Source organism: Nycticebus coucang, chromosome 2 (genome assembly GCF_027406575.1).
Source record: "Nycticebus coucang isolate mNycCou1 chromosome 2, mNycCou1.pri, whole genome shotgun sequence".
Classification (NCBI taxonomy): domain Eukaryota; kingdom Metazoa; phylum Chordata; class Mammalia; order Primates; family Lorisidae; genus Nycticebus; species Nycticebus coucang.
Window position 1 is genome coordinate 181,096,498 of NC_069781.1, and position 26,511 is coordinate 181,123,008.

Below are 26,511 nucleotides of genomic sequence, written 5' to 3' on the forward strand. Positions count from 1 at the left end.
GCTCCCGGCCTGGGAGAGGGAGGCTTGAGGCGGTTTGCAGAGACGTGGAGGGCAGAGTTCGTCTGGACCGAGGCACTTACGGACTCGTAGTTCCTTGGGAAAAGGTATCTGGTAATCACAAGACTCCTTGGCCAAAAGAAAGTGATCCGTTCTGCGGAGCTCCGGAAGAGAAAGCATGAGGCCTACGGGCTGCCGCAAGGTCCAAGCCGCGCCGTTAGGCTGTCAAACGAGGTACGGAGTTCCCGGGCCGCGGGGACCCGAGCTTGCGGCGGCCTCTTACAGCCAGCTTTAGGTGTTGCCTGTCGGGTGTGCAAGAATGAGAAGTAAGGAAATGGGAAAATAAGGCAACAGGAGTGGAAATGACTGAGCCAGAAAGCAGTTGGGAAAAGGGAGAAGCTCCCTGGACTGGGCATTGAGGCCTGACTCCTGGGGTCCGCTGAGCCTCCGCTAGGACATGGCTACGAGCCCTTCCAGATGATAAGCCCTAAGTTTTTTGAAAACAGAAACATGTATTTAATTTCTGTGGATTACCTATCATACTGGGACAGTTTCTCCAGGGCTGGGAAGTAGGCGCTCGATTAGCGTTCGTTGCTAAACTGGTAAGTAGTGTGTGTTGTTTGTAAGATTGGTGAACGCAACAATGAGAGCTGAGCGCTGCCTCGGACTGACACTGTCTGCAAACCGCCTTCTCACGTTTTATCAAAGTTCTTGTTCCCAGAAACTCTTAATCCAGCTGGAATTTTGGAAGTAAAGTATGCATTAAATTATCAAAAGTCCGGCTTTAAAAGTTTAAAACTTATGTGACTGTGTCTTGTGCATCTGTACATTCGGAAGGAAGGGTGCTATGCATTCAGTCAACCCACCTAGGGCCTCCTACCTCTGGTATCTGAATCCTTAAGGAGGAAGGCCTTCAGTCAAAGGCCAGTTAATTTTGCATATGCTCGAAGAAAGAATGGTTATCTCTGGATAACACCAAAACTGTAGAGTGGCCACTATGCTTGGGATGCACTTGCTATTAGCAATGCTAAGAGCATATCTTTTTTAAAAAAGGTAAGAGCATGACCCTCATACAAATATAAGATGAACATGTGTCAAAGATTTAATTTAACTAAATTAATGAGGAGGGCATATGTCCGATGCTACAATTTGTTCAGAGATGAATCCAGAAGGTAAACACAGGCAGGCAGTTTGCTTAATAAATGCCAAACTGCCTTCCTCCACAGTGGGGAGGGGAGTTAATTGAACTGCCAGACAAGATTCATTTGTATGTCTAACATTGATTGCCATTGCTACCAATTCTCTACAAACTCTAGAGTTATAGATAGCTTAAAGACAAAAAAAAGACCCCATGGAATCAGAAAACCCGGAGGGTGTGGTAGATAACACCTGCTTGTTCAAACTGGAATACGTTACGCCAAAATATTCCTTACGACATAAAATATTTTGAGATGAAGGCAATTAAGAAGGAGCAAAGGCAGGAAAAACTTTCTTTGCCCTCTCCTTTTTCTGCCTAAAGGCAGGGTGTGGACTCTTCTTTACTAGAGGTACTAGACTCTTCTTTTTTTTTTTTTTTTTTTGAGACAATCTCACTATGTCGCCCTATGTAGGGTGCTGTAGCGTCACAGCTCACAGCAACCTCCAACTCTTGGCCTTAAGTGATTCTCTTGCCTCAGCCTCCCAAGTAGCTGGGACTACAGGTGCCCGCCACAACGCCTGGCTATTTTTTGGTTGGAGTTGTCACTGTTGTTTTAGCAGGTCTAGGCTAGGCTTGAACCCTCCAGCCTCAGTGTATATGGCCGGCACCCTACTCACTGAGCTACAGGTGGCTAGTGGAGACACTAGACTCTTAATAGCCCAGAGGAATCTGTAAACAACCTGACTCTATTGTTTATTCCCTTTCCTGCTTTCCTTTGTCCTGTCTTTCTCTCCATATTTATTGCTCTTTGTGGAAGATTCTATGTAAACCTGAATTCTAAGGTGCCCCTTTGAGCTACTGTTCCCTGAGTCTCTCTGTTCCTATATGAGATAAACATGTAAATAAACTTGTGTTTGTTTTTCTCTTGTTTATCTGTCTTTGTCACAGGAGTCCCAACTAAGAACTTACAGGTCTACAGGAGGGAAATTTTTTTTTTCTTCCCCTACATACTCAATAATCTTTTCGACCCATTTCAAAGTTTGCAAGTGGCACTACCCCCATTGTCAAAAAATGAAAAGTGGAGCAACCCTTAATTGTCTTCATTCTGATCATGTGTAAACCTAACATATTTAAAAAGTCAGAATCTAGTTTAAAGTGTTTATTCAAGTACAAAGTTTGAGGACAGTCACTCAGGAAGCACAGGTTCCAAGTTTGGGAATATCCATCCAAAGTTTAGGGAAGCTGGCTCACACCTGTAATGCTAGCACTCTGGGAGGCCGAGGCAAGAGAATTGCTCCAGTTTAGCAGACCAGCCTGAGCAAGAGCGAGACCCCCATCTCTACTAAAAATAGAAAAACTAGCTGGGTGTTGTGGTGGGAACCTGTAGTCCCAGGTATTTGGGAGGCTGAAGCAGGAGGATCGCTTGAGCCAGGAATATGAGGTTGCTGTGAGCTATGAAGCCAGGGCACTCTAGCCTGGGCCAACAGAATGAGACTCTGTCTCAAAAAAAAAAAAAAAAAAAGTGGGTTTGGTGTTCGTAGCACAGTGTGTAGGGAAACTTAACAGAATTTCGACATCTGTTACATAGATGTTGAAGGCTTAATGCATAGTTACAATGATCTAATTAGTTGAGGTGGTCTTTTTCTTTCGGGAAAAGTGTATTTAACATTTCTCACTGATGTAACAGTCATGGGGGCTTTTACATCGTCAGGACAATAAAGGAGGCAGTTAATCTATAATAAAGATCTGTAACTGGGAGGGGAAAATTCTGGTCTCTGCTGGTCATTTACAGAACAAAAACACTGGGTTAATCTATATAGTCTAAGAAGCAGAAATGGCTAGTGATTCCGTCTCTGGGGCTTAACTTCCCCCTTAGCATAATAAATTTAGAAGGTCCTAGGCGGCGCCTGTGGCTCCGTGAGTAGGGCGCCGGCCCCATATGCCGAGGGTGGTGGGTTCAAACCCAGCCCCGGCCAAACTGCAACAAAAAAATAGCCGGGCGTTGTGGTGGGTGCCTGTAGTCCCAGCTGCTCAGGAGGCTGAGGCAAGAGAATCGCTTGGGCCCAGGAGTTGGAGGTTTCTGTGAGCCGTGTGAGGCCACGGCACTGTACCGAGGGCCATAAAGTGAGACTCTGTCTCTACAAAGATAAATAAATAAATAAAATAAATTTAGAAGGTCCCGAAATTATGATTTCTTTAACACTTGTTTATATTGTCTGTGTTTTTATAGTATAGCTTATTTACTGTAACTTTAAAAATACACCCTAGCTAAAGGAAACTGCACAATAAAATCATTCTTTAAAATATTTCACAGGGATAGTAGCAGTTGACAAAAACAATTCGACTCTTTTTTTTGCTATATGAAAGGCATTTTATTATTACTATTTTACTATATGACATATTCATAAATATACCACATTGCATTTTCTCAAATGCCGTCTGAGGCACACTTCTCTCTGATTCCCCGGAAAACCTCAGTATCCTCTGTCCTTTGGAGGATTCGGTTTCTTACAACGAGTGTGATACTGTCCACGAGGATACCAACGGTGCTTAGTAGTAAAGAACATTTTGGTAAGTTGTTCTATCACGGGTCCTTGTTCAAGGCGTTCACTTTTTTCTGCTAATCTGGTTTTCAGCACTTGATCATGTGTTTCTCCGTTATTACACACAGGGTCTGGTAGAGGAATAGGTTTTGTGTGTTCATATGGAATGTCCACAGAAGGGTGGTAGCATACTGTTGACCTGCCATCAGATGTCAAAGCAAGCTCCACTTTGCAATTATAGTCATCTGGTAGAGAAGAATATGTAGATTTATGACAAACACAATATAAAGCTCCATTCTGGATTGGAAATAAACGTTTCAAGATACTTCTCTTTGATATCACCCATTTTACTGCTGCTCCAGCCATGGTGTATCAAGATACTTATGAAACAAAGATGTTTTGAAAAACACTGCTTTTAAAATCTGCTTCTAGGAAAAGTCAGTTTTCATCCCTTGACAGTGCCTCCCCGTGAGCCCGCCATCTTGTTTTCCAACAATTCGACTCTTACCAAACATCTCCATCTCTTTCTCAACACTATTGATACGTGGACTTCTGTAAGTCATTTCCCTTCTCTAAGCCTCATCTTTTAAAAAGAAATCTCTAAAATATGAGATTAGACTTGATATTAAAGTTTCTTCCTATTTTAAGACTGTGGTTCAACACAGTTTTTTACCTCTCCCTGATTTCACTGAGGGCCTAGGAGCAGAAACCTGACCTTTCGTATTTGTGCAATGATATAGAACATTCTGTATCAAGGGTTAATTTTGTTTCCCCCTCAGACAAAAACCAAACTTTCAGGAGCTAGTTTCCAGCTATGCACTTAGATGCTCAGCCTCCTTCAAAGTGAATGCAAATTTAAAGTTGAAGGAGATACCATTTTTTACCCAGTAGACTGGCTAAAATCAAAAGTTCTGTAATACAGGCACCCCATGTTCGCAAAGTGAAACAAATTAGCACAGTCATAGATATTTTGCAAACCCAGTTAGCAGTACAAATCACAAACATTCAAGTGCACATACCCTTTCACTCAGCACTTCCTGTCTTAGGAATTTATCCTACCTACTCACCCACGTGTACAAAAATGTTTGTGTCTGTATTTACATTGGAAAGTTTGCAGAAACAAGAGGCTGGTATCACATTCTGTGCCCATTTATACGTGAAATAAAATAATGTACGCTCTACTCACAAATGAAACACTCCTTTACAACTGTAAAAAGAATGAGACAGATTTTTGTGAGTTGATATGAATGGTCTTCAAGGAATATTAAGTCTATTATAAAACTATGTGTGTTTGTGTAAAAGAAAATAGATGAGGGGTATACATATATACATGTCCATAGAATATCCCTGGAAAAATATATAAGAAATGGGTCTGTAACTTGTTAAATTTTTTACCTATGAGCATGTATTCATCTTTAAGTGCATAAAAAGGTAGACAATAAGAAGGTAAAAATAAAAAGGTAGAAATAAGTAAGACAACCCAACAGAACAATTGGCAAAACACTTGACACACTTTACAAAAGACAATATCGAAAACATAAGGAACAATGCTCGTTTTCCTTAGTTATCAGGGACATGCAAACTTCAACCAGAAAGAAAATACTATTCGCACACCCGCCAGAAGGGCTGCAATGAAAAATGCCCTGTGTTGGCAAGCACACAGGACAAGTCCACCGTCCAGACACTGCCAGTGGGAGTGGATTGCTAAACGCCTTGGACAACTGACAGGTGTGTACACGCACCTGTGCATACCAAGAGACCTGTACTGCGGTGTTCACACAGCACTATCTGGAATAGCACTACCCTTGCAACCACCAAATGTCCATGAACAACAGAGTGAATAAGTAAATTGTGGTACATTCACATACAAGGAAATACCACACAGCAGTGAGGATGAAAGTGCAGGCAGTCTCCAGGTTACAAACGAGATAGGCTCCGCAGGTTGGTTAAGTTGCATTTACCGATTACCTGTAATAGCCTGTGTTCGTAAGCGTGAGACACACATCGGCGGGATGTTCATAACTCAGGAACTTACTATGATAGCCTCTGTTCATGAGAGGGAGTTGTCTGTGACTCGGGGCCTGCCTGTAGGTGCATGTAGAGCATGCAGTATGGATCAACCTCACAAACACGGTGTTGAGTAAAAGGAGCAGGACATCCGTTAATAAACGCAAACCAAACCGACCGGTGTAGAAAGGCAGGGCCTGTCAGGGAGGGGAGTGCAGTGGAGGTGGTGGCCGCATTCTGTCTCTTGATCTGGGTGCTGGCAGTCTGGAAGTGTGTTTGGTAAAAACTCATTCGGTTATGTGCACTTATCATTTGTATCCTCAACTTTAGGTGAGTGCTGGGAGAGAGCGCCAGTGAGGCAGTGGAAAATCAGAGACTTGTTCTGAAAGCATGTTTGTGTTGTTTCTTAGTTTTTCCGCTGAGTTTGTGTTGAATTCAACAGCCAGAGTAAGAAACCCAAAAAGACTGAAACTGCTCAACCTCCGGGGTTGGACAAGGCCTGTGAAGTCTAAACGCAAAGTGGTACGATGTCCTCCTGAAGTCCTTCTCACCAGGCCATCCTGGGGAGGGCACATGGCTAGTGGCCCTGTGCGGAAGGCTGAGGCCCCTGGACAGCCCGCATGGCTAGTGGCCCTGTGCGGAAGGCTAAGGCCCCTGGACAGCCCGCATGGCTAGTGGCCCTGTGCGGAAGGCTGAGGCCCCTGGACAGCCCGCATGGCTAGTGGCCCTGTGCGGAAGGCTGAGGCCCCTGGACAGCCCGCATGGCTAGTGGCCCTGTGCGGAAGGCTGAGGCCCCTGGACAGCCCGCATGGCTAGTGGCCCTGTGCGGAAGGCTGAGGCCCCGGGACAGCCCTGCTCACACTTGTGCCCTTTAGGACTTGACTCAGAAGGTCTTTTCTCCTTGGGATCCTATGTAAAATTCCTCCCTCCTATCCTTGCAGTATTTCACTTCCCCTCCCTGCCTTGCTCTGTGTCACGGCTCAGTTAACATCCTATATCTTTCCCTTACTTATCCCATTCCTCATCAGAAAACAAGCCTCAGAAAAGACAGGGAGGTCTGTTGGTCTTGTTCGCTATTTTCTCCCCGCTGCCTATTAAAAAGTAGTCCCCCAATAATAAATCTGCATGGAATGAATCTGTGAACTCACTGTGATTGGTCCCTTTTATAGACAGGCCCAGAGAGGTTGAGCTATGTCCTCAGATCACGCAGCTGAGAGACGGGGAGCCAGGACTCAGACCCACATCTGTTTTGCTCCCCTAGCTGCTGTCCTACTGCTTCAGAGACTCCCTTTGTCATCACATCCCTGCAGAATTGGTGTTAACCCTTTGTTCATCTGTGGAAACTGGGACTCCAACTGCAGTGGAGAAGCAGAGCCAGCCCACAGACTGTCCTTCAGCTGTGCCACGCCCCTCCTGAAGGGCAGTCTGTAGGCTCAGCCTCCCTAGTAGCTTATATGCTTTCTTGGTCCAGATCCCAGCCATGGACCAAGTCAGCCTCCCTGGGGGCCTGCCTGTGGCTGGTTCCCCTGAAGTCAGTACCATGACCCCATCCACTAAATTGCCTAAAAGCATGCCCCTGCCTGTTTGTACTCAGAATGCAATAACCCCAGCCCCCTTCCTGTCCTCCTTTGCCCCCCAAGGTCCTTGTCTCAGACTCATATTCATTCATTAGACAAGTATTTAATGAGGATCGACTCTGTGTCTGGCACCATGCTAAGTGCTACAAACACATGAGTAGCAAAACCAGGCAAAGCCTCCATCCTTCCTGAAGCTTAGAGCCCAATGCACCCTTATAAACTGGTGTGTTTCTATGAAGGAAAAGGACATGTGCTGAGATGGCATACCCAGGAACTTGACCTGGTCTGGGCCTCCCTTACAGGGCTGCCTTTGGGATTCAAAATGTGAAGGATGTGGGTATTCATTAAGAAAGAGAGAATGGGGGGATGCCAGAAGAGGGGTAGAGAGGAGCATGGATTATTTGAAATCCTGTGAGGGCCCAGTGTGTAGAGATCAGGGCAGGTGGCATGAGACTATGCCGGAGAGCTGGGAAGGGGCCAGGTTGGGCAGGGCCCTGGAGACTGGGTGAAGGAGGCCAGCCTCATCTGTGAGGCAGACGGAAGCCACGGAAGGGCTGGATCATAGTTGTGGTTTTTAAAGGTCCTGCTTGCTGCTTTGTAGAGAACAGTTGGGAGAAATGCAATGATAGATCCAGGGAGTGTCAGCTAATACACACGGAGCAATAGGATTAGGACACTCAACATTTTGCAACCATTGTAGCATTATCATTAACAGATGCTAAACGACTGGGTGAAAGTTCTTTGGAACACAAGCTATTTAAATAGTTTCAGAGTATCAGAATTACTCAGATTACTGACTCACAAAGAGAAAACAGGGCACCCTTACAAGGGAGAATGGTCATCCCCGTCAAGTGTAACATCACCAGTCATGAGACAAACTGATAATTGTGCCTCCTAACGTGACTCGCGGAGAAGGGCACAAGTTCAGTCAGGGAGCAGTGCTGCCAACGTGGGACTCCAGTAACAAAGGAGCAATCAAAAAACTCTAAATGGGGAGACAGCCTGCAAACAGTAGGCCTGTACTCCTGGCACGTTTCAGCGCCTTCTCTTTTTGGAAACAGTCTCACTCTGTGGACCTGGCTCACAGCACCTCAAACTCTCAAGTGATCCTCCTGCCTCAGCCTCCCGAGTAGCTGGGACCACGGACACCTGCCACAAGGCCTGGCTAATTTTCGTATTTTGAGTAGAGACAAGGTCTCACTCTTGCTCAGGCTGGTCTTGAATTCCTGAGCTCAGGCGATCCACCTGCCTCAACCTGTCTCAGTGTCAAAAAGAACACAGAAAAGCTGAAGAAGTATTCCAGAGTATGAGAGAAGGGAGGAGGCCTCTCGACCCTGGAAAAGGCAAGGAAACAATTCTCTACGAGAGCCACCAGAAGGAACACAGCCCTGCTGGCACCTCAGTTTTGGAACTTGACCTCCACAATTGTAAGATAATAAATTTTGGGGGGTTGTTTTTGAGAGAAGACCTCACTCTGTCACCTGGGCTAGAGTGATATCAGCATAGCTCACTACAACTTCACTCTGTCACAGACCTCACTCTGTCACCTGGGCTACAGTGATAGCAGCATAGCTCACTACAACTTCAAGTGATCCTCCTGGCTCAGCCTCCCTAGTAGCTAAGACTACAGGTACCTGCCACCACCTCAGCTTATTTTTTAATTTTTGGTAGAGGTGCATTCTCATTATGTTGCCCAGGCTGGTCAAAATATTTTTGAAGTTTTATTAACCCATCCAATAAATTTACTGCTTCTCCCATCTTCTCATGCCATTTATACAATATTATGAGATGTGTCGGTGAATGCTTTTTCTTTTTTTTAGAGACAAAGTCTCACTTTATCACCCTCGGTAGAGTGCTGTGGCATCACAGCTCACAGCAACCTCCAACTCTTGGGTTTAGGCGATTCTCTTGCCTCAGCCTCCCAAGTAGCTGGGACTACAGGTGCCTGCCTCAACGCCCAGCTATTTTTTGGTTGCAGTTCAGCCAGGACCAGGTCTGAACCTGCCACCCTTAGTATATGGAGCCAGCACCCTACTCACTGAGCCACAGGCCACCCTGAATGCTTTTTCTTATATGCTTTCCTAGCTGCTTTTTTTCTGCTTGCCCAGGGTCTAGCCCCCTCTTCTGGCAAGAGCACCTCTTTCCCAGGGAGAACCACCCAAATAGTGTAGGTGTGGCTGACCCTCCCTCCTGGCCTCAGGAGTTTCTTCCAAGAGATGAGCACATGAAAAGCATTAATCCATTCAGAACAAATCCTAGACTTTTGGTAGAAGTATTAAAAGAGAATCTTTTTTTCCGAGGGAGCTGCTAGGCTGAGAAAATATAAGCCTGGAGCTGTTGGGGCCCACTCTCTGAATGAAGAGAGTGAATGAAGCCAACTCAGAGGGACATAGAGACCAAGTTCCAGGGATATCATTTGCTTCCCTGGATCCTGCTGGGCCAACTCCAGAACTTTTTAATTATGTAAATCAACATGTTTCCTTGTTTTTGTTTTTGTTCTTTTAAACAGCTTGAATTGAGTTTCTGTCACTTATCACTGAAAAGAATCCTGGTGAATATGCTTTCTGGGTCCACACATGCTATTTCCATGATTTAGTAGTCTGTACATCCCGCAGCAGAAAACAAGCTTGGCCTAGCATGGTTCCCTCTTCCCAGGGGTCACAAAGATTTTTCACAGGTTATCTGTCCTGAATATTTGCCAGGCCCAATGTCAACTCACTTTCACAAAAACATTGGCCACTTCATCTGCCTCTCTCCAACCTTCTGAGAAGATCAACAGACCTTTTATGAGGTGGGGAAAGGGTCTGCATGAATCCTTGGCAGAAATGATATTTCTTCTAAATGGAATCCAACTCCAAACAAGCTCACATTTTTTTTCAACTTTTCTGAACAATTGTTGTTGCCAAGGTTGGGTCAGGACCTTGTAAGTTGGTGCTTTGTCCAGGGCTCGCTCACTGAACCAGAGGAACATTTCCTGCAGCTGCAGCATCCCTCCTGCTTCCGCCCATAGATTTGGCAAGACAGCACTTACATTCTGCTGGACTCAGGACAGAATCTTACAGAGACCAACATGCTGTAAGGCAGCAGTTCTCAACCTGTGGGTCGCAACCCCTTTGGGGGTCGAACAACCCTTTCACAGGGGTTGCCTAAGGCCATCCTGCATATCAGATATTTACATTACGATTCATAACAGTAGCAAAATTACAGTTATGAAGTAGCAACGAAAATAATTTTATGGTTGGAGGTCACCACAACATGAGGAACTGTATTAAAGGGTTGCGGCATTAGGAAGGTTGAGAACCACCATAAGGGAATGTCCACTACTGGACCTGCCTCCCTTTCTGAGTTCACAACAAGCTTGAAACACCCTACGTTCCAGCTTCTCATACATCATGGCCATACCCAGCTGGTCAATCAAATCTAGAATGCACCCGAAACAGCTATGGGGCTGGATGGCCCATAATCCTCGTGGAACTACAGCTCCCAGCTTCTTTCTTTATGTGTTCCTTCAAACTTTTCCAAGTCAGTCAACGGTGCAGTGGGTCATCTTTTCAGGGACCAGCAGCTCTGCTTGGGGCAAGGGACAGAATCTTGATTTACTCGTATCAGTTTTCCTCTTAAGGGGCAGTTCCTCCTGTGTAAATCTCATGACTTCAGAAAACCCACTGTTTTCTAAAATCCACATTCAGCCCTCTTTCAGATGTTGTTACATTTCTTTAAAGACAGGGCTTTGGTATTTCATGTAAGCAGGCACCAGAAGGAGCACCACAGCCGCAGAGTGGCCGCGCCAGCATCTTTAGCAGATTTGGGATGCCAGGGCCAACACCCCGGAATTGGCTTCTCTACTTTGCTAGGTACTGGAACAAGTCTGAGCTAACCCCCGAATCGCTGGGCAAGGCTGTCAGTTAATGTTTCTATACCTACTCGGGAACTACAAGATCTTCCGCAGGAGGCAGCACTTGTACTTTTTACTTTTTTAAACGAAGACATGTAGAAGAAATGAATGGCCTGAACACTGTGTTTATTGTATTTGCTGAAAAGACGCAGACAGGCCTGGAACCTTCAGAGCAGCTGAAGTGCACCTACCAGTCTAAGTCGCTCCCTTTCAAAAAAAATAGAGGGCTGGCTTGGCGCCCATAGCACAGGGGTTACAGCCACAGGCACAGAGGGTGGTGGGTTCGAACCCGGCCCAGGCCAGCTAAACAACAATGACAACTGCAACAAAGAAATAGCCAGGTGTTGTGTTGGGCGCCTGTAGTCCCAGCTACTTGGAGATTCGCTTAAAGCCCAAGAGTTTGAGGTTGCTGTGAGCTGGGACCCTACAGCACTCTACCGAGGGCGACATAGTGAGACTCTGTCTAAAAAAAAAAAAAAATAGAGGTCAGATCGCCCTCCTAGGTATCCTAGCCAGATTTACTTTATAGGCATGCTTGTTAATGTCTTAAAGGTGGAGCAACACAGGACCAGAACCAGACCATATTTCCTGGCTCCATGCCGGGACTCCACACCGGCCTTGCCCCCCAGATCACCAAATTACCCACCCACCCGCGTGCAGAAAGGCCTGCAGCACCAGACTCTTCCCAGGGCGGGAGAACACCCTGGGCTGGGTTGGGCGAGCGCGCGGGCTCCGGGACCTCGGCGCGCTCTCCCACGGGCGGGGGCAGCCTCTCGGGAGCAGACTCCGCCCAGTCACGTGACCCAGCCCCGCCCTCTCCGTGAGAGGAGGGCGGTGCCCGTCCCGCGCCTGCGCCGATGGAATCGGGGGGGGGCGGGGGCGGGCACCTCCAGCTGACTGACAGCTCGCGCCGCGGCGCCTCGGAAGGACCCGGCTGCTTGCGGGCGGCGCAGAAGCCGCAGCCGCCGAGCCTGACTGCGCCCGCTAGCTGCCCGGCCCGCCTGCGGTGAGAGGGGCCGCGCGGCGGCCTCGGGCTCGCCTGCCGAGCTCGCCAGGGGAGGGTTTGCCCGGGAGGGACGGCGGGGACCCAGGACGCGGCTCTCCGGGGTCTGCGAGGGGTGACAGGTGGGAGTGCCGCGGGGCTGCGGGGCGGGCCCGTGGGTGGCAGGAGGCGGGTCCGCGGGGGCGCGGGCCCCGGGGCGGGTAGGTAAGGACACGGGGAAGGGCGGCTGGACGCCGGGCCGGAGGGAAGCCTGGGGTCGGTGCCCGCGGGAGGTGTCCCCGGTGGCAGATGTCGGCAGATGCTGTCCCCAAGTGGCTTTGGGATGGCGCTGGTTACTCCGTCTTGGGGGGTGGAAAAAAATAACAAAAAAACCTGGACTCGGGAAGGCGTGCGGGGAGGGGGTGCAGGGAGCCGGATAGGAAAGACACTTGTCAGGTCCTGCGTGTGGGGCCGGCAGTGGTGTGGACGAGGGAAGCGGCTTCTCGGCTGAGTGGCCGCCCCTGTGGGTTTCGCCTGAGCTGTCAACGCGCTTCGCTCTGCTCCTGGTGGGCCGGTGAGGTTTGCAGAGGGGACAGAAATGTTCATGCAGTTTCAGAAGCTCAGTGCAGGGCAGCTGGTTTACAGGGGACTGGAGCAGTTTCCAGGAGGTTTGAAGGACAGAATTAGTCTTCCTGGAGTTAAGCGTATGGCCCCCGTTCCACTGGGCTTGTGCTGCCCAAGATTGCAGGTAGATTGGATTGGGAAAGATGAGAAGGGGAAGAGGGGAAAGGTTTTGCAGTGGACACCAGCCAGCTCCTCGTTCTCTCTGGGTAAGTGCTGGGCGTGAGTGCCAACCTGCGGAATGAGCAGGACCTGGCCTCTGAGCTGGCACCGGTGAGGCGCCCTGACGTGGAGGTTGGGGCTGGGGTGAGTCAGTGTTAGAGGCAGGCTGACAGCTGTCAGCGCGGAGGCTGCCTGAGCCAGGCTGCGACCCGATGATAGTGTCACATTCATTTAATTAGAGGCACCCACTCCCAATAGCTAGAAGCAGGGCCGCCCAGATGCTTAACACTGACAAGCAAAGGAAAAAGAAAAAAGCTTGGGTGGCCCTGTGTTGTCTTTCCCATATTTCTGCTGGGAAGCACACGTCCCCACATTGTTCAGAGTGGCTCCCTTTGACTGTCTCTTGTTTTTATTTCCACTTTGTTAAGAAATAGGATTGCTTACCACACAACAAAAAGGGTGTTGAGATGGGCTCACAGTGACAAAGTTGACTCAGGAGATTTTCCTTTTCCATTAAGCCATGAAGATGGCTCGGGACTCACACCTGGGCACTCTTAGTGATCAGGTTATCTTGAAGCCTCCCCGTGTCACGTTCCACTGTTTCTTGGAATGTTTGCCTTTTGTATGGGATGCATCATGTCAGTCAGCGTGATGACCAGTTTGTATTATTTGGGAATGTAACAACTAAAAGCAATGAGGAGCAAGTCAGTGACACAAATAAGTGACAAACCTTAAATAGTTTGCTACAGAATTCCGGAAAGTAAAGCGTATCCACAGATACTAGATGGGGTTCTCTTTTTATGACAATAACTTTTTCTTTCAAAGGTAAATTGATAAATGGCTCTGAGGGTGGCTTCTTTTAGTACAGTCCCTAGGAAAGGTTTCAATGAGGTGATGGCTGCTGCATGCTTCTATCCCCATCCCCTTCTCCCCAAAATGGAAAATAATCAGGTTAAAAGAAACACCAAAAGCAGCCTGAGGAGATTAACAACAACAACAACAAAAAGTTGTGAAAGTCAACCAGCAGCTGGAAAGATTATGCAAAGGCAGGAGTCAAATCCTCTTGTAATAACACAAAGTGCTTTCACATATAGACGCTTGATTGATTTTCAGGATAAACTTGCAAATTATAGGTGGTGTTACCGTTCCCATGTCACAGATGAGGAAACCAAGGCTGAGTGACTTGTGGGGGGAGGAAGCCAGGTGTTAACCCCAGCAGTCTCACAGTAGATGTGGCAGCCCATAACGCCCTGCAGAATGGGATGTGGGAGGATCCCAGAGGATCATCCCTCACACGAGGGCCCCAGGGCTTTCCTGAGGCCTAGAAGAACATCCTTTTCTCCCATCACGTGGGGCTCCCAGCTCGCCGAGTCAGCCCAGCTTGGCAGCACAGCTGCGCCTTCATGGCTTCCCCCACTCCAAGCCTGTGGTAGTCTTCGTGGGCTCAGATTTGTTTATAAGTCTTTGAGAAATCTAGTAGGAAGTATGATTGCCAAGAGTGTCTTTTGCTCAAGCATTCTGTGTTTCCAAATAGTCTAGGTGTCTTCAGATGTGTGATGCAAGAGGGCAAGGCAATTTAGAGGAAACTAGCTATAATAGCTCTGCTTGTCCTCCTCCAGGAGGAGCAACGCAGTGGCCATGAAACCCAAGGAGCTGACCCAGTAGTTTTGTTTCTAATCAGTCTTTTCTATGTGGCACCGTGTGGGTTATGGTGACACTTTTGTTTTTTAAACAGGGCATAGGTGGTTCTCATTAGGGAAGAACAGGTTTTAATCTCACTGCCCAGATCTGGGTGTCACGGAAAGAACAGGACTTCAGGGGGAGGCTGCTGGAGGGATGTTTCAGTAGGTCACTGGTATAAAACAGAATTGAAAACCAAAGCAGTCCCAAGACACATCAGAAATGTGCATGAACACCCCATACTTAGAACATTGTGTTCTTTTCTGGACATCACATATAATGAAGGGCACAGAAAAAAAAAATCAAGCATACTCATTGGAAACCGTTATAGCGGTGAATGAATTAGATCTGGTTAAGCTGGAGGAATCTCGGGAGTCACGATGACAGAAAGTTCAAGGCTATCATTCATTAAACTCATTCTGTAGAGGCCTTAGAACCAAAGGACAGCAGTTACAAAGACTTTAGTTTTAAGAACTTGATCACGCCTAGAGTGATCATTTAAAAACTGTAAGTCGAATCATGTCTCTCCTTGGCAGCTTCCCAGTACCATTGAGGTGAAGTTCAAACTCCTTACCCCAGTCTACGAGGGTGGCTGTGCAGGTACTGGCCTTGCTTGTTTCCCCAGCTTCATCAACTACCACTGTCTAACTCACAGAGGTCCTGCCTGCTTTCTGAGCCTGAACATGCGGAGATCACTGCCTCAGGGCCTTTGCACTGGCTGTTCCTCTTGCTACATTTCCCCAGGGCCACCTCCCTGTCATTCAGGCCACTGCTCCAATATCACATCCTTCCCTTCCTGTGACCTTCCCTGATAAAGTAATGTTCCTTTTTCCTCTCACTCTGTCATATGCAGCCTTTTGTTTTCTTCATAGCACTATCAGAAATGACCTTATTTACTTCAGAATGCTTTTATTGCCTGTTTCCCATTTGCCGCTGTATCCAGAGGGCAGAGAACAGTGCCTGCCGTATACTAGGTGCTCAGTAAATACAATATTTGCCAAATGAATAGTTTTTATGGCAATCAGACCTTTTCAAAGATGGGAGAAATTGCTGCTTTGGTAGATATTAACTTGGTTTTCTTTTGCTACAGACAAACAGGCTGGCAGGCTGACCATTGGGCAAGAGAATTCAAGGACTAGATGTTTAGTAAAACCAGATAAGATTCCAAATTCATTTCCAAGAGCTGCTGTAACAAAGAATTAATACCACAAACTAGGGGGCTTACAACAACAGAAATCTATTCTCTCACAGTTCTGAAGACCAGAAGTCTCAAATTAAGATGTCAAGAGGGACTCAGAGGGAGACTCAGTGCCTCTTTTCCCCACTTTTTGTGGTTATCAGCAATTCTTGGTGTCCTCTGCTCCATCCTTGGTGTCCATCCCTGCTCCATCCTTAGTGTCCATCCCTGGTCCATCCTTGGTGTCCATCCCTGCTCCATCCTTGGTGTCCATCCCTGCTCCATCCTTGGCGTCCCCTGCTCCATCCTTAATGTCCATCCCAGCTCCATCCTTGGTGTCCATCCCTGCTCCATCCTTGGTGTCCATCCCTGCTCCATCCTTGGCGTCCCCTGCTCCATCCTTAATGTCCATCCCAGCTCCATCCTTGGTGTCCATCCCTGCTCCATCCTTGGTGTCCATCCCTGCTCCATCCTTGGCGTCCCCTGCTCCATCCTTAATGTCCATCCCAGCTCCATCCTTGGTGTCCATCCCTGCTCCATCCTTGATGTCCATCCCTGCTCCATCCATGGTGTCCATCCCTGCTCCATCCTTGGCGTCCCCTGCTCCATCCTTAATGTCCATCCCAGCTCCATCCTTGGTGTCCATCCCTGCTCCATCCTTGGTGTCCATCCCTGCTCCATCCTTGATGTCCATCCCTGCTCCATCCTTGGTGTCCATCCCTGCTCCATCCTTGATGTCCATCCCTGCTCCATCCATGGTGTCCATCCCTGCTCCATCCTTGATGTCCATCCCTGCTCCATCCTTGATGTCCATCCCAGCTCCATCCATGGTGTCCATCCCTGCTCCATCCTTAATGTCCATCCCAGCTCCATCCATGGTGTCCATCCCAGCTCCATCCTTAATGTCCATCCCAGCTCCATCCTTGGTGTCCATCCCTGCTCCATCCATGGTGTCCATCCCAGCTCCATCCTTGGTGTCCATCCCTGCTCCATCCTTGGTGTCCATCCCAGCTCCATCCTTGGTGTCCATCCCTGCTCCATCCATGGTGTCCATCCCTGCTCCATCCTTGATGTCCATCCCTGCTCCATCCATGGTGTCCATCCCTGCTCCATACATGGTGTCCATCCCTGCTCCATCCTTGGTGTCCATCTCTGCTCCATCCTTGATGTCCATCCCTGCTCCATCCTTAATGTCCATCCCTGCTCCATCCATGGTGTCCATCCCTGCTCCATCCTTGATGTCCATCCCTGCTCCATCCATGGTGTCCATCCCTGCTCCATCCTTGGTGTCCATCCCAGCTCCATCCATGGTGTCCATCCCTGCTCCATCCATGGTGTCCATCCCTGCTCCATCCTTAATGTCCATCCCAGCTCCATCCATGGTGTCCATCCCTGCTCCATCCTTAATGTCCATCCCAGCTCCATCCTTGGTGTCCATCCCTGCTCCATCCTTAATGTCCATCCCTGCTCCATCCATGGTGTCCATCCCAGCTCCATCCTTGGTGTCCATCCCAGCTCCATCCATGGTGTCCATACCTGCTCCATCCTTGGTGTCCATCCCTGCTCCATCCTTGGTGTCCATCCCTGCTCCATCCTTGGTGTCCATCCCTGCTCCATCCTTAATGTCCATCCCTGCTCCATCCATGGTGTCCATCCCTGCTCCATCCTTGATGTCCATCCCTGCTCCATCCATGGTGTCCATCCCTGCTCCATCCATGGTGTACATCCCTGCTCCATCCATGGTGTCCATCCCTGCTCCATCCTTGATGTCCATCCCTGCTCCATCCTTGGTGTCCATCCCTGCTCCATCCTTGGTGTCCATCCCTGCTCCATCCATGGTGTCCATCCCTGCTCCATCCATGGTGTCCATCCCTGCTCCATCCATGGTGTCCATCCCTGCTCCATCCATGGTGTCCATCCCTGCTCCATCCTTAATGTCCATCCCAGCTCCATCCATGGTGTCCATCCCTGCTCCATCCTTAATGTCCATCCCAGCTCCATCCATGGTGTCCATCCCAGCTCCATCCTTAATGTCCATCCCAGCTCCATCCTTGGTGTCCATCCCTGCTCCATCCTTAATGTCCATCCCTGCTCCATCCTTGGTGTCCATCCCTGCTCCATCCTTAATGTCCATCCCTGCTCCATCCATGGTATCCATCCCTGCTCCATCCATGGTGTCCATCCCTGCTCCATCCTTGGTGTCCATCCCTGCTCCATCCTTGGTGTCCATACCTGCTCCATCCTTGGTGTCCATCCCTGCTCCATCCTTGGTGTCCATCCCTGCTCCATCCTTGGTGTCCATCCCTGCTCCATCCTTGATGTCCATCCCTGCTCCATCCATGGTGTCCATCCCTGCTCCATCCTTGATGTCCATCCCTGCTCCATCCATGGTGTCCATCCCTGCTCCATCCATGGTGTACATCCCTGCTCCATCCATGGTGTCCATCCCTGCTCCATCCTTGATGTCCATCCCTGCTCCATCCTTGGTGTCCATCCCTGCTCCATCCTTGGTGTCCATCCCTGCTCCATCCATGGTGTCCATCCCTGCTCCATCCATGGTGTCCATCCCTGCTCCATCCATGGTGTCCATCCCTGCTCCATCCATGGTGTCCATCCCTTCTCCATCCTTAATGTCCATCCCAGCTCCATCCATGGTGTCCATCCCTGCTCCATCCTTAATGTCCATCCCAGCTCCATCCATGGTGTCCATCCCTGCTCCATCCTTAATGTCCATCCCAGCTCCATCCTTGGTGTCCATCCCTGCTCCATTCTTAATGTCCATCCCTGCTCCATCCTTGGTGTCCATCCCTGCTCCATCCTTAATGTCCATCCCTGCTCCATCCATGGTGTCCATCCCTGCTCCATCCATGGTGTCCATCCCTGCTCCATCCTTGGTGTCCATCCCTGCTCCATCCTTGGTGTCCATCCCTGCTCCATCCTTGGTGTCCATCCCTGCTCCATCCTTAATGTCCATCCCAGCTCCATCCTTGGTGTCCATCCCTGCTCCATCCTTAATGTCCATCCCTGCTCCATCCATGGTGTCCATCCCTGCTCCATCCTTGGTGTCCATCCCTGCTCCATCCTTAATGTCCATCCCTGCTCCATCCATGGTGTCCATCCCTGCTCCATCCTTGGTGTCCATCCCTGCTCCATCCTTGGTGTCCATCCCTGCTCCATCCTTAATGTCCATCCCTGCTCCATCCATGGTGTCCATCCCTGCTCCATCCTTGATGTCCATCCCTGCTCCATCCTTGGTGTCCATCCCTGCTCCATCCATGGTGTACATCCCTGCTCCATCCATGGTGTCCATCCCTGCTCCATCCTTGATGTCCATCCCTGCTCCATCCTTGATGTCCATCCCTGCTCCATCCTTGGTGTCCATCCCTGCTCCATCCATGGTGTACATCCCTGCTCCATCCATGGTGTCCATCCCTGCTCCATCCTTGATGTCCATCCCTGCTCCATCCTTGATGTCCATCCCTGCTCCATCCTTGGTGTCCATCCCTGCTCCATCCTTGGTGTCCATCTCTGCTCCATCCTTGATGTCCATCCCTGCTCCATCCATGGTGTCCATCCCTGCTCCATCCTTGGTGTCCATCCCTGCTCCATCCGTGGTGTCCATCCCTGCTCCATCCTTAGTGTCCATCCCTGCTCCATCCTTGGTGTCCGTCACTGCTCCATCCTTGATGTCCATCCCTGCTCCATCCATGGTGTCCATCCCTGCTCCATCCTTGGCGTCCCCTGCTCCATCCTTAATGTCCATCCCAGCTCCATCCTTGGTGTCCATCCCTGCTCCATCCTTGGTGTCCATCCCTGCTCCATCCTTGATGTCCATCCCTGCTCCATCCTTGGTGTCCATCTCTGCTCCATCCTTGATGTCCATCCCTGCTCCATCCATGGTGTCCATCCCTGCTCCATCCTTGATGTCCATCCCTGCTCCATCCTTGATGTCCATCCCAGCTCCATCCATGGTGTCCATCCCTGCTCCATCCTTAATGTCCATCCCAGCTCCATCCATGGTGTCCATCCCAGCTCCATCCTTGGTGTCCATCCCTGCTCCATCCATGGTGTCCATCCCAGCTCCATCCTTGGTGTCCATCCCTGCTCCATCCTTGGTGTCCATCCCTGCTCCATCCTTGGTGTCCATCCCTGCTCCATCCTTAATGTCCATCCCAGCTCCATCCTTGATGTCCATCCCAGCTCCATCCTTGGTGTCCATCCCTGTTCCATCCATGGTGTCCATCCCAGCTCCATCCTTAATGTCCATCCTGCTCCATACTTGGTGTCCATCCCTGCTCCATCCTTGATGTCCATCCCTGTTCCATCCTTGGTGTCAATCCCAGCTCTATCCTTGGTGTCCATCTCTGTTCCATCCTTGGTGTCCCATGCTCCATCCTTGGTGTCCATCCCTGCTCCATCCTTGGCATCCATCCCTGTTCTATCCTTGGTGTCCATCCCTGCTCCATCCTTGGTGTCCCATGCTCCATCCTTGGCATCCATCCCTGTTCTATCCTTGGTGTCCATCCCTGCTCCATCCTTGGCATCTATCTATGCTCCATCTTTGGCGTCCCCTGATTCCTCTTTGTGTCCTCTGCTCCAGCCTTGGTCTCCCCTGCTTGTGTGGTCACAGGGCCTTCTCCCATCATCTGTCTTCCATGCCTGGGTCTCTAACTCCTCTTCTTGTAAGGACACCATCATATCTGATTTAGAGTCCTACTCCATTATCACCTTGTCTTAACTAATTATATCTGTATAGACCCTATTTACAAGTAAGTTCACTCACAGGTTCCAGGGCTTAGGACTTCATCATATCTTTTCTGCGGGGCAGAGGGGACACAATTTAACCCATAACAACTTTAAACTTCAAGATCCACTGACAGAGGGAAAAATTGGCAGGAGCTGCAGTTATTTTGAGGGACAGTGACAGAGATTTAGATGTTTTTATTGAAACTTTCCACAGTCCTCACAATTTGTAAGGGACGTAGTGATTTATGTGCTTGGCAGGCAAGGGGAGTGAGGGTCCGAGCAGCCCAAGAGTGATTTGCTGAAGGCCGTACCAGTGGTCATGGCAGAGGTGGCTCTCGGATTTCAAGGCCCACGGTCTCTCCACCCCTCCCTGTGCCTGCTAGCAGGGACGCACCAACTGCTTGAGGTTAGGATGCAGGATTTCTCTAAAGGCCTCTGCAGGGGCCTTGGAGAGATGATTCCCTTCCTTGGCATTTCGCTTACCTGTTCTCATAGTGGAGGAATAGCTCATTGGCGTCCAGCAGGGAAATAGATGGTGCAACTGAACAGGATGACCTCGTGCTGCTGGCGCTGGGCATTGCTCTTTTGTGCCATTCTGAAGAGTTTTTTGCTGAGGTGTTGAGAGTTCTGGGTTTCAGAGTCTCAGATTCTGACCAAGAACGAATCATCTGGGAGTTTACAGGTCCCTGGAGGTGGAGGTGGGTCAAACAGGGTGGGCCACCAGCTGACTAACCTAGTGGCATGTACCTGTACCTTCAGGGACCCTGTTGTCCTAGCTCTGTCTCACCCAGATACCCAGTAGGCCTGCCTCTTATTTTATGTTACTTATTTTTACTTTTCAACTGGGTTATACAGGCAGATGGTACCAAGTTCAGATGATGCAGAAAGATGTCGAGTGAGGTGTGGTTTCTGTCCCCCCAGCCCTCGTCCCCTGCAGCACGACTGCCAGTTCCTTGTGTCTCCTTCCAGAGCAGTCATGTCCCCAATTGTCATCACCCCTCGCGCCCCACTCCCTAGGCTGTGCTCACTGCCCCAACTTTCCGTCCTTCCTTCCTCCTGCCGGTTTAGGGCCTTCTGCTGTGCCCTGACAGGCTGATCTGTTCCCCTGTGTCAAGACCTGATGACAATATTGTAATCTAGGGAAGGAAGGTGCTTGGGAGAGATGAGTCTGTAATGGTAAAATGTGAGGCTGTTGCCTCCAATGTGGAAAAAGTGTGGGGAAACTGCTTGTACTTGTTGGAAGCTTGTCACGTGCCTTAAACTTCACTCCATAGGGTTGGCCCTGACCCGGGGCCAGTACAGAGGACTCCCAGAAAGAAGAGTGGGGTGGATTCTTTTAGGTCCCTGAGGTATAACAGCATTCTTGTCATGGCTTCTGTTTCCTGGGTTTACCCTGCCACGCCCAGCCATGTGCCAAGTGCTTTATGCGATTGTCACTGCAGCCCTTGCAAAAGCACCAAAAGGTGGCTGCTGTTACCATCTCTGTTTTATAGGTGGGAGCACCGAGGCCTGACGGTGGTGGTTTGCTTCCACTGTGGAGCAGGAGGAGGCAAGCGTCATCGCTCAGGTCCAGGCAGCCTGTCCTTGGGCCCGGTCCGTGGCCTTTCCACTTGCCGCCTCCCCCTCAGGGCACACCTTGGAGGGCGCTGGTCCCATGTCCCCTGCCCTGCCCCACCCACCTGCCTCTGCATCTTCCCAGAGTCCAGCCCTCTACTCTCCTGCTTCCCCTCAGCCCTGTAATTCCCGCCCAGCTCTCAAAGCACCAACACCTCCCCCAACATGCCAAGGTGTCTCCCAGAACCCCTAGCCCTCCATCCCAGCACGAGCGCCTTTCTCTTGCCGTCCCCCACTGCTCTGTCCTCTCTGGGCAGGTCAGAAGCTGTCCTGCAAGGCCTCAGTCATGTTTTGCTCACTCTGCCGCCCCCAGGGCACCTGCTCAGAGCAGGTGATGGAGAGGCACCCCCGCGTCACAGGTGGCGGGGGCTCTGGACCCCCAGGCCTGGTCGTGCTGCTGGCTGCACAGAGACCCTCGCCTCCCTGGGCTCCAGCCTCCTCTCCCTCAGTCCGTTTAGAGTGTTTGAACAGCCTGCTTTCTCTTCCCCCTTCCCCTTACTTTCCTTCTCTCGTTTAAGAGCTTATTGAGCTGTGTTTTACATACTATAAAATTCACCCCCTTCCAGTGTACAATTCAGTGACTTTTTAGTAACTTCACTGGGTGGTGCAGCCATTACCATAGTCTAAATTTAGACTGTTTCCATCACCCCATGAAAGAAACCCCATCACCATCAGCAGTCGCTCTGTCCCCCCATCTGCTGACAACCACTGTCCACAGACGTTTCACATAAACAGAATCGTCCAACACGCGGCCTTTGTAACTGTACTCAATTGTAGGCTGTCCCTCATGTAGCAGCTAGCTGTGCTTTGCTCCTTTTTACTTCCATGTTTATTTTTATTTATTTTTATTTTGAGACAGAGTCTCACTTTGTTGCCCTCAGTAGAGTGCTGTGGCATCACAGCTTACAGCAACCTCCAACTCTTGGGCTTAGGCGATTCTCTTGCCTCAGCCTCCCAAGTAATTGAGACTATAGGCGCCTGCCACAAGGCCCAGCTATTTTTTTGTTGCAGTTGTCATTGCTGTTTAGCAGGCCGGGCCGGTTCAAATCCGCTAGCCTGAGTGTATGAGGCCGGTGCCCTAACTACTGAGCCACAGGCGCTGCCAGCTCCTTTTTATGGTAGATGTTTTTAGTTATCTTTCTGTCCTGGGAGAGGGCGACAGTGCCTCTGGGCTGCTCTGCCTCTCGGGTCCATCTGCCCGTCTCAGACATGCCTTGGATTGTGGGGTAGAGGAGCGAGTGACAGTACTATGGTGTATCCTTGTGTCGTAGGCCATAGTTTTCCATTGCTGTCTTCTTCCTGTCCCAAGACCCAGTCGAGGGGACCACATGGCATGCAGTTGTTGCACCTGCCAACACGGTTTGGCATCCGTGTGGTGTGCACGTGTTGGAGCTCCGAGAGGAAACGGTGCAGGGGGCAACCTGCGTGTGCTGCTCAGCACTGCACGAGGAAGAGCCGCGTGTGCAGAAAACCTGCTTCTGTTCTCAGAGGCTCTCCGGCCCCATTCCAGAAATGTTTTCCTGCCTCCTAACAGTCAGAAATGACCAGCCCAGACCCATGTTGCTGTCAGAGTAACTCCCAACAAAGACTGGGATGGTAAATTAAGGAAACAAAGGAGAGAAGAGGGGTTATTTTTTCTCTTAATTGCTGAATCCACTCAGGGAAGCACGCGCCTGGTACAGACCATCTTCACTGACACCCTTTTCTACACCAGGTGTGTTCAAGACGTTTTCCCAGCCTTTGTATCACAGCCAGGCATGACTCAGAGCAGATGACTCACTGTGGCAAAAATGGCTGAGGAGCTAGGGAAAGAGCAGGAATCTGAAAACAGTGGAAAATGTCGGGGTAAATATGCCAAATGGCTGCTGTGATGCCAATATCCTTGAGTTAGGGGATGTGGGAGAGCTAGGGCTTAAAAACAGGGCCCAGGAACGAGGAACAAAACCTCATGAGAGGGGAGAACCACGTTCTGAGTTAGCGGAAAATATCAAGAATGGAGTAAAATAATTAAATGAAGTCGAGACATTGTCAAACCTAGGACCCCTTCCTTCCAAGTGCTTTTAAGTTTATTCTGTGGTGGTTCCAAGGAAGTAGAAAACCAGTTAATGTAATAAAACTAGTCTGATACCCTCTCTGCTCTGTCGGACTTCATCACAGAACACGATCACGCGTATAAGCCCGAGGCCCAATTTGGGTAGTAAAAAAGACTTTGCTCTACGGAGGAATGGTTTTCTACATAATCAGACATCTAATGGAAGTGGCATTAACAGACTCATCTACGCTATGGGGAGAGCAGCGTGGCTGGTTTCATCTCCTGCCCTTCCTGAGGATCCCAGCTGGAGTGGCCCACAGCAGAGGGGGCCCACAGGGCTGCCACCACCCACCTGGAGGGCCCACTTCTGGCCCTGCCGGTGTACTACTCCCCGTACAGTGACCAGATAGAGGCACCTTTCCAGAATCGAGCTCAGGTCATGGTGTTCCCTGTATTCAGACCCTCAACTGTTGTCTGTCCCATTGCTGTTGTCTTGGGCAATCCCAAGTCCTTAACTCAGCCTCCAAGTCCCTGCCTCCGTGGACCAGTCCCTGAAGCCCTTCCAGCCTCATCCCTTTCTGCTCCCTTTGTGTGCCCCACAGAGCCATGTCACCTGGCTGTTCATCGAGTGGCCCAGGCCCCTGCCCGTGGCAGAGCCCTGATGTTACTGTATCCCTGGCCTGGGACCCTGGGCCTCCAGATCTTCGTCAGTTCTCCTGACCCCTCACTGTCCAACAGAAATGCAGAGTGAGCCACATTCAACAAGTGAGGGAAAACAGCAGATTTAATTTTGTTAATAGATTTTAATATTTAATGCAATATATCCAACATGTTAGCATTTCTACTCGTAATCAATGTAAAAATTACACGTTCGACATTCTTGTTTTTTATGCCAAGTCTGAGATCTGGTTTGGTCAGTATGTCTCAACTTAAATAAGTACGTTCCGTGGGCTCGCCAGCTCCACATGGCCGGTGGCTACCCAGCGGCCGGCACGGCTCTAACCCCTCATGTGCTTGTATTTTATTCTTAGCACCATGATGGCCAATAGTGATTTCTCTGTTTACTTCTTTGCTCTCTCCCCGAGGGCTGGGCTTTTGTTTTGTCTTGTTCACCTGGAACGGTACCTGGGACACTGTAAATGCTCAGTAACATTTGCTGAATAACTGAACGGACACACAGCCACACACGCTGCACACACCTCTGCCTGCTGTTCTGCTGGGAGCCTGTTCTAACGGGGCGGTTAATGTAACAAAAGTGCTGCTTTACGTAGGGATTTGCACATCATCAACATTCTATTATAATTACTCTGTTGGTTTTATTTTTCGATGACGGTGCAACCAAAGAGAGGGGTTTCCAGCAGGACGCAGTTCAAAGAACCGGGAGTCTTTAGAGATGTTGCTGCCTGCCATTAACATAGGTCGGGAATTTTCAGCTAGGTGCAACACCTGGAGAAATTTTTGGTTGACGCAGCCTGGAGATGCTTCTGGCATCTAGTAGGCAGAGACCAGGTATGCCCCTGAGCGTCCTGTAGCACTCAGGATGGTCCCCACATGGAGCATGACCCAGCTCAAATGCTGGTATTGCCACTGTCCTGAAACCCTGATGGTCACCGCACCTGCATGTTGTCTCAAAATTACCTCTGGTGACATCAGCAAGGTTATTGGTCTCTGGAAACTTGACAGATCCCATACAGCCTTGGTCTTTTCATCCCCTTCTTTCTGTTCAGCTTAAACCTTCCCCAACCTGGCGACTCTTTTCCTAAAAGGACAGACCCACATGGGAGCTGCCTCCAGCTAAAGCATTTGAGATGAAAGCAAATTGGCTCCACTTTTAAAACTTGAATTAGAATTCTGCAGAGGAGATAGCTAGAAAAGCCTGTAGCTTGAGAACTGTGGATCAATATACTTAAAGCAGCCCTTGAAAGCTATTTAGATACCGTTGAAGCCAAACAGCCACAGAGACCTCTTTCTTTTCACTTGGCCTGCAAGTAGACATCTCCACTACCATTGCTCCCAGGCTTCTAAAAACACATCTTCATGTTCTAAGTCGGGAGTGATGCACACAATTATATGTATTTTAATTCTTGTTATATGTTTTCTTTCTCCCCTTCTCTCCCTTTCCCTTGCTCTGATACCCTGGCTAATACAATGGTATCCTCATAGGTCACTGCAACCTCCAACTCCTGAGCTCAAACCTCCCAAGTGGCTGGGACCATAGGCACACATCATAGGCTAAATTTTTCTATTTTTAGTAGGTCTCACTCTGGCTTGGGCTGATCTTGAACTCCTGAGCTCAAACACTCCTCCTGCCTCAGCCTCCCAAAGTGCTAGGATTACAGG

General features: G+C 49.5%; 2 protein-coding genes across 8 annotated transcripts in view; one reads left to right on the forward strand and one right to left on the reverse strand.

Moving 5' to 3' along the window:
• Window positions 1–9: 9 nt before the first annotated feature.
• Window positions 10–26,511, forward strand: part of KIAA0513 (KIAA0513 ortholog) — a 68,450-nt gene continuing 41,948 nt past the window's right edge. The window contains exon 1 of one of the 7 annotated variants that reach the window (XM_053553687.1): window positions 10–599. The gene's annotated coding sequence lies outside the window, so the exon portion shown is untranslated. The other 6 variants (XM_053553710.1, XM_053553731.1, XM_053553694.1 and 3 more) reach the window with 6 other exon arrangements.
• LOC128560196 (39S ribosomal protein L42, mitochondrial-like) lies at window positions 3,510–4,230 on the reverse strand. The gene has a single exon (XM_053553766.1). It carries the CDS (start codon window positions 4,042–4,044, stop codon window positions 3,610–3,612), a length of 435 nt encoding a protein of 144 aa, XP_053409741.1. The 5' UTR covers window positions 4,045–4,230; the 3' UTR covers window positions 3,510–3,609.

Excerpts from the sequence above, each read along its gene's own strand:
- LOC128560196 (XM_053553766.1), bottom strand. The coding sequence starts at position 4,044 with ATGGCTGGAGCAGCAGTAAAATGGGTGATATCAAAGAGAAGTATCTTG.